We start from the raw sequence: 17,539 nt of genomic DNA on the forward strand, positions 1-17,539 counted from the left end.
ACGACCTCCTCGGTCATACACTACAGATGATGTTACTGCTCAGACGTCACAGGACACGACCTCCTCAGTCATCACAGGACACGACCTCCTCGGTCATACACTACAGATGATGAGGTTACTGCTCAGACGTCACAGGACACGACCTCCTCGGTCATACACTACAGATGATGTTACTGCTCAGACGTCACAGGACACCACCTCCTCGGTCATACACTACAGATGATGTTACTGCTCAGACGTCACAGGACACGACCTCCTCAGTCATCACAGGACACGACCTCCTCGGTCATACACTACAGATGATGTTACTGCTCAGACGTCACAGGACACGACCTCCTCAGTCATCACATGACACGACCTCCTCAGTCATACACTACAGATGATGTTACTGCTCAGACGTCACAGGACACGACCTCCTCAGTCATACACTACAGATGATGAGGTTACTGCTCAGACATCACAGGACACGACCTCCTCGGTCATACACTACAGATGATGTTACTGCTCAGACGTCACATGACACGACCTCCTCGGTCATACACTACAGATGATGAGGTCACTGCTCAGACGTCACATGACACGACCTCCTCAGTCATACACTACAGATGATGAGGTCACTGCTCAGACGTCACATGACACGACCTCCTCAGTCATACACTACAGATGATGAGGTCACTGCTCAGACGTCACATGACACGACCTCCTCAGTCATACACTACAGATGATGTTACTGCTCAGACGTCACAGGACACGACCTCCTCGGCCATACACTACAGATGATGAGGTCACTGCTCAGACGTCACATGACACGACCTCCTCAGTCATACACTACAGATGATGAGGTCACTGCTCAGACGTCACATGACACGACCTCCTCAGTCATACACTACAGATGATGACACTGCTCAGACGTCACATGACACGACCTCCTCGGCCATACACTACAGATGATGATGACACTGCTCAGACGTCACAGGACACGACCTCCTCGGTCATACACTACAGATGATGAGGTTACTGCTCAGACATCACAGGACACGACCTCCTCGGTCATACACTACAGATGATGAGGTTACTGCTCAGACATCACAGGACACGACCTCCTCGGTCATACACTACAGATGATGAGGTCACTGCTCAGACGTCACATGACACGACCTCCTCGGCCATACACTACAGATGATGATGACACTGCTCAGACGTCACAGGACACGACCTCCTCGGCCATACACTACAGATGATGATGACACTGCTCAGACGTCACAGGACACGACCTCCTCGGTCATACACTACAGATGATGAGGTTACTGCTCAGACATCACAGGACACGACCTCCTCGGTCATACACTACAGATGATGAGACTGCTCAGACGTCACATGACACAACCTCCTCGGTCATACACTACAGATGATGATGACACTGCTCAGACGTCACAGGACACAACCTCCTCGGTCATACACTACAGATGATGAGGTTACTGCTCAGACGTCACTGGCACGACCTCCTCGGTCATACACTACAGATGGTGAGGTTACTGCTCAGACGTCAAAGGACACGACCTCCTCGGTCATACACTACAGATGGTGAGGTTACTGCTCAGACGTCAAAGGACACGACCTCCTCGGTCATACACTACAGATGATGAGGTCACTGCTCAGACGTCACTGGCACGACCTCCTCGGTCATAGACTACAGATGATGGGGTTACTGCTCAGACGTCACAGGACACGACCTCCTCGGTCATACACTACAGATGATGATGACACTGCTCAGACGTCACAGGACACGACCTCCTCGGTCATACACTACAGATGATGAGGTCACTGCTGAGATGTCACAGGACACGACCTCCTCGGTCATACACTACAGATGATGATGACACTGCTCAGACGTCACAGGACACGACCTCCTCGGTCATACACTACAGATGATGAGGTCACTGCTGAGATGTCACAGGACACGACCTCCTCGGTCATACACTACAGATGATGATGACACTGCTCAGACGTCACAGCACACAACCTCCTCGGTCATACACTACAGATGATGAGGTCACTGCTGAGATGTCACAGGACACGACCTCCTCGGTCATAGACTACAGATGATGGGGTTACTGCTCAGACATCACAGAACACGACCTCCTCGGTCATACACTAAAGATGATGAGGTTACTGCTCAGACGTCACAGCACACGATGGGCAGCACGGTGGCGCAGTGGTTAGCACAGCAGCCTTGCAGCGCTGGAGTCCTGGGTTCTAATCCCACCCAGGTCAACATCTGCAAAGAGTTTGTATGTTCTCTCCGTGTTTGCGTGGGTTTCCTCCGGGCACTCCGGTTTCCTCCCACATTCCAAAGACATACTGATAGGGAATTTAGATTGTGAGCCCCAATGGGGACAGCGACGATAATGTGTGCAACCTGTAAAGCGCTGCGGAATATGTTAGCGCTATATAAAAATAAAGATTATTATGACACTGCTCAGACATCACGTGACACAACCTCCTCGGTCATACACTACAGATGATGGGGTCACTGCTGAGATGTCGCAGGACACGACCTCCTCGGTCATAGACTACAGATGATGGGGTTACTGCTCAGACATCACAGGACACGACCTCCTCAGTCATACACTATAGATGATGTTACTGCTCAGACGTCACAGGACACCACCTCCTCGGTCATACACTACAGATGATGTTACTGCTCAGACGTCACAGGACACGACCTCCTCGGTCATACACTATAGATGATGTTACTGCTCAGACGTCACAGGACACGACCTCCTCGGTCATACACTATAGATGATGTTACTGCTCAGACGTCACATGACACGACCTCCTCGGTCATACACTACAGATGATGAGGTCACTGCTCAGACGTCACATGACACGACCTCCTCGGTCATACACTACAGATGATGAGGTCACTGCTCAGACGTCACATGACACGACCTCCTCGGTCATACACTACAGATGATGAGGTCACTGCTCAGACGTCACAGCACACAACCTCCTCGGTCATACACTATAGATGATGAGGTTACTGCTCAGACGTCACAGGACACAACCTCCTCGGCCATACACTACAGATGATGATGACACTGCTCAGACGTCACAGGACACGACCTCCTCGGTCATACACTACAGAAGATGATGATGACACTGCTCAGACGTCACATGACACGACCTCCTCGGTCATACACTACAGATGATGAGGTTACTGTTGAATGGTCACAGGACACGACCTCCTCGGTCATACACTACAGATGATGAGGTCACTGCTCAGACATCACGTGACACAACCTCCTCGGTCATACACTACAGATGATGAGGTCACTGCTCAGACATCACGTGACACAACCTCCTCGGTCATACACTACAGATGATGAGGTCACTGCTCAGACGTCACATGACACGACCTCCTCGGTCATACACTACAGATGATGAGGTCACTGCTCAGACATCACGTGACACAACCTCCTCGGTCATACACTACAGATGATGAGGTCACTGCTCAGACATCACGTGACACAACCTCCTCGGTCATACACTACAGATGATGATGACACTGCTCAGACGTCACAGGACACAACCTCCTCGGTCATACACTACAGATGATGAGGTTACTGCTCAGACGTCACAGGACACGACCTCCTCGGTCATACACTACAGATGATGAGGTTACTGCTCAGACGTCACAGGACACCACCTCCTCGGTCATACACTACAGATGATGAGGTTACTGCTCAGACGTCACAGGACACAACCTCCTCGGTCATACACTACAGATGATGAGGTCACTGCTCAGACATCACGTGACACAACCTCCTCGGTCATACACTACAGATGATGAGGTCACTGCTCAGACGTCACATGACACGACCTCCTCGGTCATACACTACAGATGATGTTACTGCTCAGACATCACGTGACACAACCTCCTCGGCCATACACTACAGATGATGATGACACTGCTCAGACGTCACATGACACCACCTCCTCGGTCATACACTACAGATGATGATGACACTGCTCAGACGTCACAGGACACAACCTCCTCGGTCATACACTACAGATGATGAGGTCACTGCTCAGACATCACGTGACACGACCTCCTCGGTCATACACTACAGATGATGAGGTCACTGCTCAGACATCACGTGACACGACCTCCTCGGTCATACACTACAGATGATGAGGTTACTGTTGAATGGTCACATGACACAACCTCCTCGGTCATACACTACAGATGATGAGGTTACTGCTCAGACGTCACAGGACACCACCTCCTCGGCCATACACTACAGATGATGAGGTTACTGCTCAGACGTCACAGGACACCACCTCCTCGGTCATACACTACAGATGATGAGGTTACTGCTCAGACGTCACAGGACACCACCTCCTCGGTCATACACTACAGATGATGATGACACTGCTCAGACGTCACATGACACCACCTCCTCGGTCATACACTACAGATGATGATGACACTGCTCAGACGTCACATGACACGACCTCCTCGGTCATACACTACAGATGATGATGATGAGACTGCTCAGACGTCACAGGACACGACCTCCTCGGTCATACACTACAGATGATGAGGTCACTGCTCAGACGTCACATGACACCACCTCCTCGGTCATACACTACAGATGATGATGACACTGCTCAGACGTCACAGGACACGACCTCCTCGGTCATACACTACAGATGATGAGGTTACTGCTCAGACGTCACAGCACACAACCTCCTCGGCCATACACTACAGATGATGAGGTTACTGCTCAGACGTCACAGGACACGACCTCCTCGGTCATACACTACAGATGATGACACTGCTCAGACGTCACAGAACACAACCTCCTCGGTCATACACTACAGATGATGATGATGAGACTGCTCAGACGTCACAGGACACGACCTCCTCGGTCATACACTTCATATGATGACACTGCTCAGACGTCACAGGACACCACCTCCTCGGCCATACACTACAGATGATGATGACACTGCTCAGACGTCACATGACACCACCTCCTCGGTCATACACTACAGATGATGATGACACTGCTCAGACGTCACATGACACCACCTCCTCGGTCATACACTATAGATGATGAGGTTACTGCTCAGACGTCACAGCACACAACCTCCTCGGTCATACACTATAGATGATGAGGTTACTGCTCAGACGTCACAGGACACAACCTCCTCGGTCATACACTACAGATGATGATGATGAGACTGCTCAGACGTCACACCAGTCAACCTCCCTCATATTTGTCTCCTCATCTCCTGCTGTTCTGATACTGCCATGCATCGTATCACGGATCTGACCACAGACGGCACTCACCGATGATGTGACACGCCAGCACCGCATCCGCGTCACCTTGAAGCTGCCTTCCTTTATGTGTTCGTTTGGGAGCTTCACCTGGAAGTTGAGCTCGTTGTTCCCGGCACTCACGATCACTTGGCAGCCCTTCTCCGGGAAGTCTGTGATACACGGCTCAAACTTCAGATGCCCATAGTACTTCAGTGTTTGCGCCAGCTGGATGAACTGCAGGAGGCATCACTCCTTATCAGCACCACTGCATGGAGTGCACAGACAAAATTAAGTGACCCCCACACATCACATCTTACCTCTTTCTTTGAAACTTTCTCCTGCAGAGACTTGAGTTGCCGCAGCTGCTCCTTGTTGACCTGCACCCAGCCGCGATCAATGTCGCTGACAGCCTGTGATGAAGAACATGGTCATGTGACCCTCACGGAAACATCTAGAAGGTGGAGTACGCGTTCTATCCCTCCATAATATACATGCAAGCCTGTGTATGTACAGCACTTCTACCATGTGTACAGGATGCCCCACAAACCCCAGGCAGATGGGCTGCACCTCAGAGCACTGCGCCAGTCAGAAGACCCCGCACAGCAAGGGCATAAAGTGAGGAAGAAAGGACCATAAACCCAGCACACACCTGAGCGTACAGCAGGTTCAGACCCACCCTCTTCTCCATAACATCATCATCATACGACGAGTCCCAGTAACTGCGAAGGAAGAAACCTCAAAGATGAAGAACAACAGCACCAGCAATAGCACCAGCATCCATTTCTCAGGATCTTCATCTGTCTTCTATCATCACCCATGTCTTGTCATCTCCCAACTCATCATCACTATCGTCATCTCGTATTAACTGTATCCAGTCATCTCTCATCATCAATCATCTTCCTTCTCCCATAATCAGCCGTCTACCATCATCACCATCCTCTTCCACCCACCACCCCTGGCCTCTACCCGCTGACCTCTTCCTCAGGATGATCTTGTGGTCTCGGCTCCGCAAGCTGGTGACCGACACATAGGGCAACTCAAACTCCTGCAGCTTCCTGACAACTGTAAAAAAAAACAATGGGTCCTGTAGGAAATGGGGGATTGGAGCGAGCAAGGGCCAGTAGATAGCTGGAGAGGGAAGGGAGAGCGAGCAAAGCCAGGCTAGCAGGCAGGATGGAGAAGGCAGCGAGAGCAAACGAGGCCTGGCCAGAGCAGAGAGGGCAGCGAGAGCAAGCGAGGCCCGGCCAGAGCAGACAGGGCAGCGAGAGCAAGCGAGGCCCGGCCAGAGAAGAGAGGGCAGCGAGAGCAAGCGAGGCCCGGCCAGCGCACAAAAAGCAGCAAGAGCAAGCGAGGCCCGGCCAGAGCAGACAGGGCAGCGAGAGCAGACAGGGCAGCGAGAGCAAACGAGGCCTGGCCAGAGCAGACAGGGCAGCGAGAGCAAGCGAGGCCCGGCCAGAGCAGACAGGGCAGCGAGAGCAAGCGAGGCCCGGCCAGAGAAGAGAGGGCAGCGAGAGCAAGCGAGGCCTGGCCGGCGCACAAAGGGCAGCGAGAGCAAGCGAGGCACGGCCAGCGCAAAAAAAAGCAGCAAGAGCAAGCGAGGCCTGGCCGGCGCACAAAGAGCAGCAAGAGAGAACGAGGCCAGGTGGGGACGGAGAGGGCAGTGAGAGCAAGCAAGGCACGGCAGGCAGGAGCGGAGAGGGCAGCGAGCAAGCAAGGCCCTGCAGGCAGGCGTGGAGAGGGCAACGAGGCCTGGTAGGCAGGCGTGGAGAGGGCAGCGAGGCCCAACAGGTAGGCGTGGAGAGTGCAGCGAGGCGCAACAGGCAGGCGTGGAGAGTGCAGCGAGCAAGCGAGACTCAGCAGGCAGGTGTGGAGAGGGCAGTGAGCAAGCAAGGCCCAGCAGGCAGGCGTAGAGAGGGCAGCGAGGCCCGGCAGGCAGGCGTGGAGAGGGCAGCGAGCAAGCGAGGCCCGGGAGGCAGGCGTGGAGAGGGCAGCGAGGAAGAGAGGCCCGGCAGGCAGGTGTGGAGAGGGCAGCGAGGCCCGGCAGGCAGGTGTGGAGAGGGCAGCGAGCAAGCAAGGTTTGGCATGCATACACAATTACTCACATGAAAAAGATCCGTCTTCCCCATCTTTTATAAGGTAGAGGCTGAAATATCCAAGCAGCTCCTCTGACAGGTCCAGCTTAGCGGCTACAGCCTGTGGATACAAGAAAAACAGAACAGGCAGGAGAATATCAGACAGGTCACCATGATGTCACCATTGACAGAAGGAGGAGAAGGCTACAGGAGAGTATCAGACCACCGTGATGTCACCACAGACAGGAGGAGGCTACAGGAGAGCATCAGACATGTCACCGTGATCTCACCAAAGACAGGAGGAGGAGGCTACAGGAGTAACAGACATGTCACCGTGATGTCACCACAGACAGGAGGCTACAGGAGAGTATCAGACAGGTCACCATGATGTCACCAGTCAGGAGGAGACTACAGGAGAGTATTAGACAGGTCACCGTGATGTCACCACAGACAGGAGGAGGCTACAGGAGAGCATCAGACAGGTCTCTGTGATGTCACCAGACAGGAGTCTACAGGAGAGTATCAGACAGGTCACCATGATGTCACCAGTCAGGAGGAGACTACAGGAGAGTATTAGACAGGTCACCGTGATGTCACCACAGACAGGAGGAGGCTACAGGAGAGTATCAGACAGGTCACTGTGATGTCACCACAGACAGGAGGAGGCTACAGGAGAGTATCAGACAGGTCACCGTGCTGTCACTACTGACAGGAGGAGGCTACAGGAGTAACAGACATGTCACCGTGATGTCACCACAGACAGGAGGCTACAGGAGAGTATCAGACAGGTCACTGTGATGTCACCACAGACAGGAGGAGGCTACAGGAGAGTATCAGACAGGTCACCGTGCTGTCACTACTGACAGGAGGAGGCTACAGGAGTAACAGACATGTCACCATGATGTCACCACAGACAGGAGGCTACAGGAGAGTATCAGACAGGTCACTGTGATGTCACCACAGACAGGAGGAGGCTACAGGAGAGTATCAGACAGGTCACCGTGCTGTCACTACTGACAGGAGGAGGCTACAGGAGTAACAGACATGTCACCATGATGTCACCACAGACAGGAGGCTACAGGAGAGTATCAGACAGGTCACCGTGATGTCACCACAGACAGGAGGAGGAGAAGGCTACAGAAGAGTATCAAGACAGGTCACCGTGATGTCACCACAGACAGGAGGCTACAGGAGAGAATCAGACAGGTCACCATGAGGTCACCACAGACAGGAGGAGGAGGCTACAGGAGAGTATCAGACAGGTCACGGTGATGTCACCACAGACAGGAGAAGGCTACAGGAGATCAGACCAGGGCTGTGGAGTTGTTAAGCCAAACCTCCGACTCCAACTCCCTCATACATGGCTCATGTTTAAGTGATACATTTATTGTAGCAAAATGGTAACATCAGCCTTTTAATCTTTATTATGATACAATAATCAAGCCATTTAGATAGAACATAAAAGATATTTATTGGAATAAAACTTTACAACAAAAATGTTTTTGCATATTTACAATTTATTATACACTCTGCAGTAAGTGGAAAAAACACCAAGGTTACTTACCGGTAGCCGTTTTTTCCAGAACCCATGACAGCACACCTGAGAGAGGGGATCCGCCCAGTCAGGACAGGAACCCTACTGAAATTAAAAGGGTGGTACCTCCCTCGCTTCAGTTGGTTTACAGAGCATGAGAGGCCACCCTGGTTAGTACACATGGCAAAACCATCACCACATTGTATCAACTAAAAACACCCAAACTATAGTACACACCGAAGGGGTGATGGGGGGGAATATACGGGTGCTGTCATGGGTTTCGGAGAAAACGGCTACCAGTAAGTAACCCTTCCCCCCATGACAGCACACCTGAGAAACTTTTGTAGAATTAAACACCTTAGGGAGGGACCACCGCTTGCAGCATCCTTTTACCAAAGGTTAGGTCAGCAGAGGAGGATAGATCTAGCTGGTAGTGTTTGAAAAAAGTGGAGGGTGAGGACCAGGCAGCAGTCTTACAAATTTGATCAATTGATACCTCAGCCTTCTCTGCCCAGGAGGTACCCATGGCTCTGGTGGAGTGAGCCTTGATGCCTTAAGGAAGCGGAGTGCCACTCACAGAGTAGGATAAACCAATGGCCTCCCTGATCCATCTGGCAATGGTACTTTTAGCTACCCCGCACCCTTGTCTGCTACCCTGAAAGGCTACAAATGGGGTCTGATCTTTTCTCCACTGACTGGTCATGGATATGTATTGTAGCATGGATCTACTTACGTCTAACGTATGGAACTTTTGTTGCCCTAGATTGCTAGGATTATTGCAGAGTGATGGTAAAGTGATCTCCTGACTTCTATGGAACTTAAGGACTACAATGGGGAGATAGAATAGTTCTAAGACAAGATCCGGCCTGTCTTAGAAAATTTGGGTATATGGAGGGCATATAGACAAGGTCTGTAAATCGCCCACCCTATGGGCTGATGTTAAGGCTACCAGTAACACTGTTTTAAGTGTGAGTAATTTTAGTGACAACTCCAGTAATGGCTCAAAGAAGTCTTTCGTTAAGGCCTCCAGGACTAGATTCAGGTCCCAGGGAGGGATCCTCGGGATAATGACCAGCCTAGACCTACTATAAGACTTTATGAACCGCGACACCCACCTATTGGATGCCAGGTTGCAGTTATATAGGGCCCCCAAGGCTGAAACTTAAACCTTAAGGGTGCTAGTTGCTTACCCGAGTTGTAACCCTGCCTGCAGAAATTCTAGGATAGTTCCCATTGGAGCTACATCCCCCAACACTTCCCCCAGGAAGTCTAGAAACTTCTTCCATGTTCTACCGTAGATTCTGGATGTTATAGGTTTTCTACTCTTCAACAGGGTGAAGACTAACCCTGGTGAGAATCCTTGGCGACTCAGTAGTGTCCTCCCAAATTCCAGGCTGCCAGATGGAAGCCCTTCACTTGAGAGTGGCTCACTGGCCCCTGGGTAAGCAGGTTCGGAACCTCTGGCAGAATCCATGGATCTGTAATTGACTTGGAAGGGAGAACCATGGCCTCCTCGGCCAAAACGGAGCTATGAGAATTATTCTCGCTTGATCCTCTCTGATCTTCTAGATGACTGTCGGAATCATTACCATCGGGAAAAGGGGGGAAGCGTAGGCCAGGGAGAACTTCCAGGGTATTAGTAGGGCATCTACTGCAAAAGGATGTTCCCTTGGATTTAGGGAGCAGAACTTCCTGAATTTTCGGTTTGAGGTGGCAAACAGGTCAATCTCTGGTTTGCCCCAAGCTTGTACTATTTGATGGAAAACTTGAGGGTTTAAAGGACCATTCCCCCTGTAAAGTCTCTGTGACTCAAAGTCTAACTATATATTTTCAACACCCCTTATGTGTAGTGCCGAGAGAGATGACAGGTGTTGTTCTGCTAACTTGAATAGTAGATCTGATACCTCCATGAGGCCCCGGTGGTTGATATAAGCCACCGCTGCTCGATTGCCCATCAAGACTTGAGTAGGGCGGCCCTGAAGCAAGGGGAGAAAATGTCTGAAGGCCTTTTCCACTGCCCACAGTTCTTTCACGTTTGAACTGTGATTCCTATCTAGCAAGGACCAGGATCCTTGTACTGAGTAGGATCTCAGGTGTGCTCCCCAACCTATACCACTTGCGTCGGTTGTGATAATGTCCTCGACAGGTTTCTGCCACTGGACCCCCAATGTCAGATGTTCCTTGACAGTCCACCAGATTAGGGAATCTCTTACGCCCGAGGAAAGATATAGTTTTCCTTCTAAACATACTTTTAATAACTTCTGCGCTGACAGAACTTCCCACTGCAACTGTTTTAGCTTAATCTGTGCCCACCCTACAGCTGGTATGCATGAGGTTAATGAGCCTAGTAGGGACATTGCGTTCCTTAAGGTAGCTTCACACTAAACGACGCTGCAGCGATCCAGACAACGATCCGGATCGCTGCAGCGTCGCTGTTTGGTCGCTGGAGAGCTGTCACACAGACAGCTCTCCAGCGACCAACGATGCTGGTAACCAGGGTAAACATCGGGTTACTAAGCACAGGGCCGCACTTAGTAACCCGATGTTTACCCTGGATACCATCCTAAAAGTAAAAAAAACAAACGCTTCATACTTACCTTCCCCTGTCTGTCCCCGGCGCTCTGTTTCTCTGCCCTGTGTAAGCACAGCGGCCGGAAAGCAGAGCGGTGACGTCACCGCTCTGCTTTCCGGCCGCTGTGCTCACAGTGAGTGCAGGAAAGCACAGCGCCGAGGACAGACAGCGGTAGGTAAGTATGAAGCGTTTGTTTTTTTTACTTTTAGGATGGTATCCAGGGTAAACATCGGGTTACTAAGTGCGGCCCTGCGCTTAGTAACCCGGTGTTTACCCTGGTTACCAGCGAAGACATCGCTGAATCGGTGTCACACACGCCGATTCAGCGATGTCAGCGGGAGATCCAGCGACCAAAGAAAGTTCTGGCCTTCTAGCCCCGACCAACGACATCACAGCAGGATTCTGATCGCTGCTGCCTGTCAAACTAAACGATATCGCTAGCGAGGACGCTGCAACGTCACGGATCGCTAGTGATATCGTTTAGTGTGAAGGTACCTTTAGTGTCATTGCTGGCTGTTGTATTGCTGTATAAGCCAGGTTCCTTATCTTGATTACCCTGTTCTTTGGCAGGAGGCAGAGCTGTCGCGACTAAACCTCCTCTTTGGGGCAGGCAAAACAACAAGTTTTCCACTCCTTTATAAAAATGCCAAGAGTTAAATCCTCAGCGTGTAACTTTTTAGTCACTTTAAATGGGTGATGAAGAAATTCCTTCAATTCAGGCTTCTTTCACACTGGCGTCGGTACAGGGCCGTCGCCATGCATCGGCCCGACGCACGTTGTGAAAGAAATGAACAACAGGGGCAGCGGATGCAGTTTTTCAACGCATCCGCTGCCCCATTGTAATGTCCGGGGAGGAGGGGGCGGAGTTTTGGCCACGCATACGCGGACAAAAATGGCGGACTCGACGCACAAAAAAGTTACATGTAACTTTTTTTGTGCCGAGGATCCGCCAAAACACGATGGATGCGACGTGTGGCCATACGTCGCAATGCGTCACTAATGCAAGTCTATGGAGAAAAAAACGCATCCTGCGGGCACATTTGCAGGATGCGTTTTTTCTCCAAAACAACGCATTGCGATGTACGCCAAACAACGCTAGTGTGAAAGTAGCCTCAACCACCTGTGTCCATTGACCTTCATGTAGTGTTACCTGAGGGTTGGCCATATCTACAAGGAAGGGTTTCAGCTCAAGCAATTGCTCAATCATTAAATAGGTGCTGCCCCACCGAGTGGCTTGATCCACAATTGCTCCTTTTCCAGCACGTCTCTTCAAGATGGAATCAATTTTAGATCTGGCAGCAATAGCCAATTTCCTCACTTTGCTAATTAGAGTTCCAGCATGTCCCTCTTCCTATCTTTTATTGCCAGCTGCAGCATGTGCACAACATAGCGCATGTGATGAATAGGAAAGGTGTGTGAAGCAGCTTCAACAAGATCATCTAATTGTAAAGGATCATTTTGCTGTTCTTCTATAGTAATAGGTGTTTGGACTGTGGCCTTCCATCTCCAACATACTGAATGTGAAATGTTCTTCTAGCTGCTGTTCACCTTCATTATTCTCATTCATCAGTTTAAATGTACTTATGTTTGAAGCATTATCAATTACAATAGCAAGAACCTGTTCTTTTTTGAGTTCTTAATCTTGCAGAACTTTTTCCACTAAGGTCTGGAGAAACTGGCTGCAGTGATGAACTTTAATATCTTTAACTGCCAGTGTCCTACTAACAATTCAGTGCAGGAAAGCACAGCGCCGAGGGACAGACAGCCGAAGGTAAGTATGAAGCGTTTGTTTTTTTTACTTTTAGGATGGTAACCAGGGTAAACATCGGGTTACTAAGCGCGGCCCTGCGCTTAGTAACCCGATGTTTACCCTGGTTACCAGCGAAGACATCGCTGAATCGGTGTCACACACGCCGATTCAGCGATGTCAGCGGGAGAGCCAGCGACCAAAGAAAGTTCTTGCCCTCTAGCCCCGACCAGCGACATCACAGCAGGATTCTGATCGCTGCTGTGTGTCAAACTAAACGATATCGCTAGCGAGGACGCTGCAACGTCACGGATCGCTAGCGATATCGTTTAGTGTGAAGGTACCTTTACTGTCACTTACAAACCATCTTGTAACTGACATTTGAGACGCTCTTTCCTCCTCCTTTCCCTGGCAGGAAGTGCTGGTGTCTGGTTTCTTGGTGCTGCTGTGATCTTTTTCAGTCACAACTTCGTAAACTTCTGGGTCGCAGTATTGTAAGTGTCTTTTTAGATTGGAAGCTCTTGAAGGAGCATTTTTACCACTGCCTGAGTAGGCACTGATTTTGGCATCACAGCATTTGTTTTCATCTGGGTCACATACACTGACACACAAAATGTTTATTATCTTAAGTCACTGTGAAATGCTCAAATACAGGGACTTCATAAGATGCTTCTTAGACATTTTGTAATTATGTAAATTCGCTCTCAAAATAATTTTGTCCTGTAAAAAAAATATTTTGTAATTCTTGCAAGAATAGGGTATCGTGCACTGTATAGTTTGGGATAGAAATAAAACAATCTTTGCATAAATCAATAGGACAGATAAGTATAAAGTTTGTAAAATATGCGAGATAGCTTTATGCTGAACTTTCAATGTCACGCTTGTCTCAGAGTACAGCTCACTAAATCCTTCACATCATAGGTCTTCACAGTCTATGAAGAGGGGAGGAGGGAGGGAGCATGTTTGTGCTGAATCATATTCCAGAACACACACACAAATATATATGTTCTCATCGATCCTGTCACTGTATTTCTGAATTTGAGATGTTAGAAAACAGATTTCCCGTTTATAGTCTATGTACATAGTATATAAGTCCTCAGAGCAGCTAATTTCTCTAAACATGAGCTGAGAGGAAAAACAAACTAAAACATCAAGCATACAGAGACCTCATATACTGGACTATTGATTTGTGCACAGTTTATTGATCGTTTAGATCTGCTTTAGGAAGTACTTACCTTCTTTAATCCTGCTTTCCTGTTCACTCCAGAAATTCTGAGATGAATGCAGGCATTCCTTCCCTGTGCGTTTGTTATTTTTCCCCTTATCTGTAGAGGAGCCTCACTATTTATCATGAACATAAACTGCAGCACAGATTCATCTCAGCTAAAAGTCTAGACCTTAGATCAGGAATAGGACAGACATTTATGGGACATTTCATAACTTTCCCAAATTCTTATGAAAAAATATTCTCCAAAAAATGCCTTGAACTACTGTACCCAATTTATTAAATATTTCAGGAGTCGGAGTCAGCTCATTTTATACCGACTCCAACTCAGACTCCACCAATATGGGCTCCGACTCCAACTCCACAGCCCTGTATCAGACAGGTCACCATGATATCACCACTGACAGGAGGAGGAGGCTGCAGGAGAGTATCAGAGAGGTCAGCATAGATGGGAGGAGATGTCCCAAGTGGGGGTCACATACGTGTCTTACCTCCAGCACGTCCTCAGTCTGGTCAGAAGTCAGAATAGACACCTTTGCCTTCTGACCATTGGAAAGAAAAACCTCCAGCTGCACCTCCTCTGTGGGGATCTGTTGGGTCTCCTAGGGAAAGAGCAGACAATGGTGGAAATGGGACCCCACATACCCTGGTAGCTTTGCAGAGACGGGGGCTGCATGTACCTAAGCTGTGTCGCAGAGAAAAGGCCCCACCAGCACTGCAGTGAAGGTTTGTGAGGAGCTGCATGCACCCCGGCACCACCGCAGGGACGGGACCCTGCGTGCACCCCAGCAGCACCACAGGGACGGGACCCCGCGTGCACCCCAGCAGCACCACAGGGACAGGACCCCGCGCGCACCCCAGCAGCACCACAGGGACGGGACCCCGAGCGTGCACCCCGGCAGCACCACAGGGACGGGACCCCGTGTGAACCCCAGCAGCACCACAGGGACGGGACCCCGTGTGAACCCCAGCAGCACCACAGGGACGGGACCCCGAGCGTGCACCCCGGCAGCACAAAAGGGACGGGACCCCGCGCGCACCCCAGCAGCACCACAGGGACGGGACCCCGAGCGTGCACCCCGGCAGCACCACAGGGACGGGACCCCGCACGCGCATCCCGGCAGCACCACAGGGACGGGACCCTGATCGTGCACCCCGGCACCACCACAGGGACGGGACCCCGAGCGTGCACCCCGGCAGCACAAAAGGGACGGGACCCCGCGCGCACCCCAGCAGCACCACAGGGACGGGACCCCGAGCGTGCACCCCGGCAGCACCACAGGGACGGGACCCCGATCGTGCACCCCGGCAGCACCACAGGGACGGGACCCCGCACGCGCATCCCGGCAGCACCACAGGGACGGGACCCTGATCGTGCACCCCGGCACCACCACAGGGACGGGACCCCGAGCGTGCACCCCGGCAGCACAAAAGGGACGGGACCCCGCGCGCACCCCAGCAGCACCACAGGGACGGGACCCCGAGCGTGCACCCCGGCAGCACCACAGGGACGGGACCCCGATCGTGCACCCCGGCAGCACCACAGGGACGGGACCCCGCACGCGCATCCCGGCAGCACCACAGGGACGGGACCCTGATCGTGCACCCCGGCACCACCACAGGGACGGGACCCCGAGCGTGCACCCCGGCACCACCGCAGGGACGGGACCCTGCGTGCACCCCAGCAGCACCACAGGGACGGGACCCCGCGCGCACTCCAAGAGCACTACAGGGACGGGACCCCGTGTGAACCCCAGAATCACCACAGGGACGGGACCCCGAGCGTGCACCCCGGCAGCACCACAGGGACGGGACCCCGTGCGCGCACCTCGGCAGCACCACAGGGACGGGACCCCTTGTGCACCACAGGATGTTAATGTGCCGTGGGGGAAATAAGCCAGAACAGACCTGTTGGGAGCGTCGCAGGAAGCTGTTGAATATTTCACTGGCCCCCAGCACCGGATCCTGCCGCACTGCGGAGAGAAAGGAAGACGTCACAGAGCGCAGCAGAGCCGTGGATAAACCTATAGACAGGTGAGACTCCGGCACCGCGTCACCGGGGCCACACACTGCAGATAACTGACAATAGTACGATGTACACACGATACCGCTCATCTCCAGGATACGGCAACATGAAGATACATCACATGCAATACCTGCGTGGGGTCCTGTTACTATCGAGGTGGGGTCTCGGCGACTGTGGGGGAGGTCCGGTTAATATTAGGTCTCCTTACATACACCCTCACCTGACTGCATGTACTTCTCCAGCTGCTCGCGCCTCTGCTCCACCTCGGATGGGGTGAGGGTGAAGAGCTTCTTGGGGGGAAAGATCGGCACCACGTTGTTTCCATATTCCTTCCTGAGCTGCAACATCCGAGAGAGAAATCGGGAAGAAGCTGAGGACGGACGGTCACACAGGGCGGGCGTAAGAGGCGACGGGAAGGCGGTCATCGGATGCTGGCAACGGGCGGCCACCGGATGCGGGCAACGGGCGGTCACCGGATGCGGGCAACGGGCGGTCACCGGATGCGGGCAACGGGCGGTCACCGGATGCGGGCAACGGGCGGTCACCGGATGCGGGCAACGGGCGGTCACCGGATGCGGGCAACGGGCGGTCACCGGATGCGGGCAACGGGCGGTCACCGGATGCGGGCAACGGGCGGTCACCGGATGCGGGCAACGGGCGGTCACCAGATGCGGGCAACGGGCGGTCACCGGATGCGGGCAACGGGCGGTCACCGAATGCGGGCAACGGGCGGTCACCGAATGCGGGCAACGGGCGGTCACCGAATGCGGGCAACGGGCGGTCACCGAATGCGGGCAACGGGCGGTCACCGGATGCGGGCAACGGGCGGTCACCGGATGCGGGCAACGGGCGGTCACCGGATGCGGGCAACGGGCGGTCACCGGATGCGGGCAACGGGCGGTCACCGGATGCGGGCAACGGGCGGTCACCGGATGCGGGCAACGGGCGGTCACCGGATGCGGGCAACGGGCGGTCACCGGATGCGGGCAACGGGCGGTCACCGAATGCGGGCAACGGGCGGTCACCGAATGCGG

The 17,539-nt window shown here is 52.3% G+C and overlaps 1 protein-coding gene across 1 annotated transcript in view; it reads right to left on the reverse strand.

Annotated features, from left to right (window-relative positions):
- SNX17 (sorting nexin 17) overlaps nt 1-17,539 on the reverse strand; it is a 47,333-nt gene that overhangs the window by 15,080 nt on the left and 14,714 nt on the right. The window contains exons 4-11 of the mRNA XM_069728627.1: nt 16,726-16,843; nt 16,388-16,452; nt 14,971-15,081; nt 7,432-7,522; nt 6,304-6,391; nt 5,979-6,048; nt 5,647-5,739; nt 5,360-5,563 (exon numbers count right to left, since the gene is read on the reverse strand). Of these exons, the coding sequence (XP_069584728.1) occupies nt 5,360-5,563; nt 5,647-5,739; nt 5,979-6,048; nt 6,304-6,391; nt 7,432-7,522; nt 14,971-15,081; nt 16,388-16,452; nt 16,726-16,843 (840 nt within the window). The remainder of the gene's footprint in view (nt 1-5,359; nt 5,564-5,646; nt 5,740-5,978; nt 6,049-6,303; nt 6,392-7,431; nt 7,523-14,970; nt 15,082-16,387; nt 16,453-16,725; nt 16,844-17,539) is intronic.

This window comes from Ranitomeya imitator, chromosome 5 (assembly GCF_032444005.1).
Source record: "Ranitomeya imitator isolate aRanImi1 chromosome 5, aRanImi1.pri, whole genome shotgun sequence".
NCBI lineage: Eukaryota > Metazoa > Chordata > Amphibia > Anura > Dendrobatidae > Ranitomeya > Ranitomeya imitator.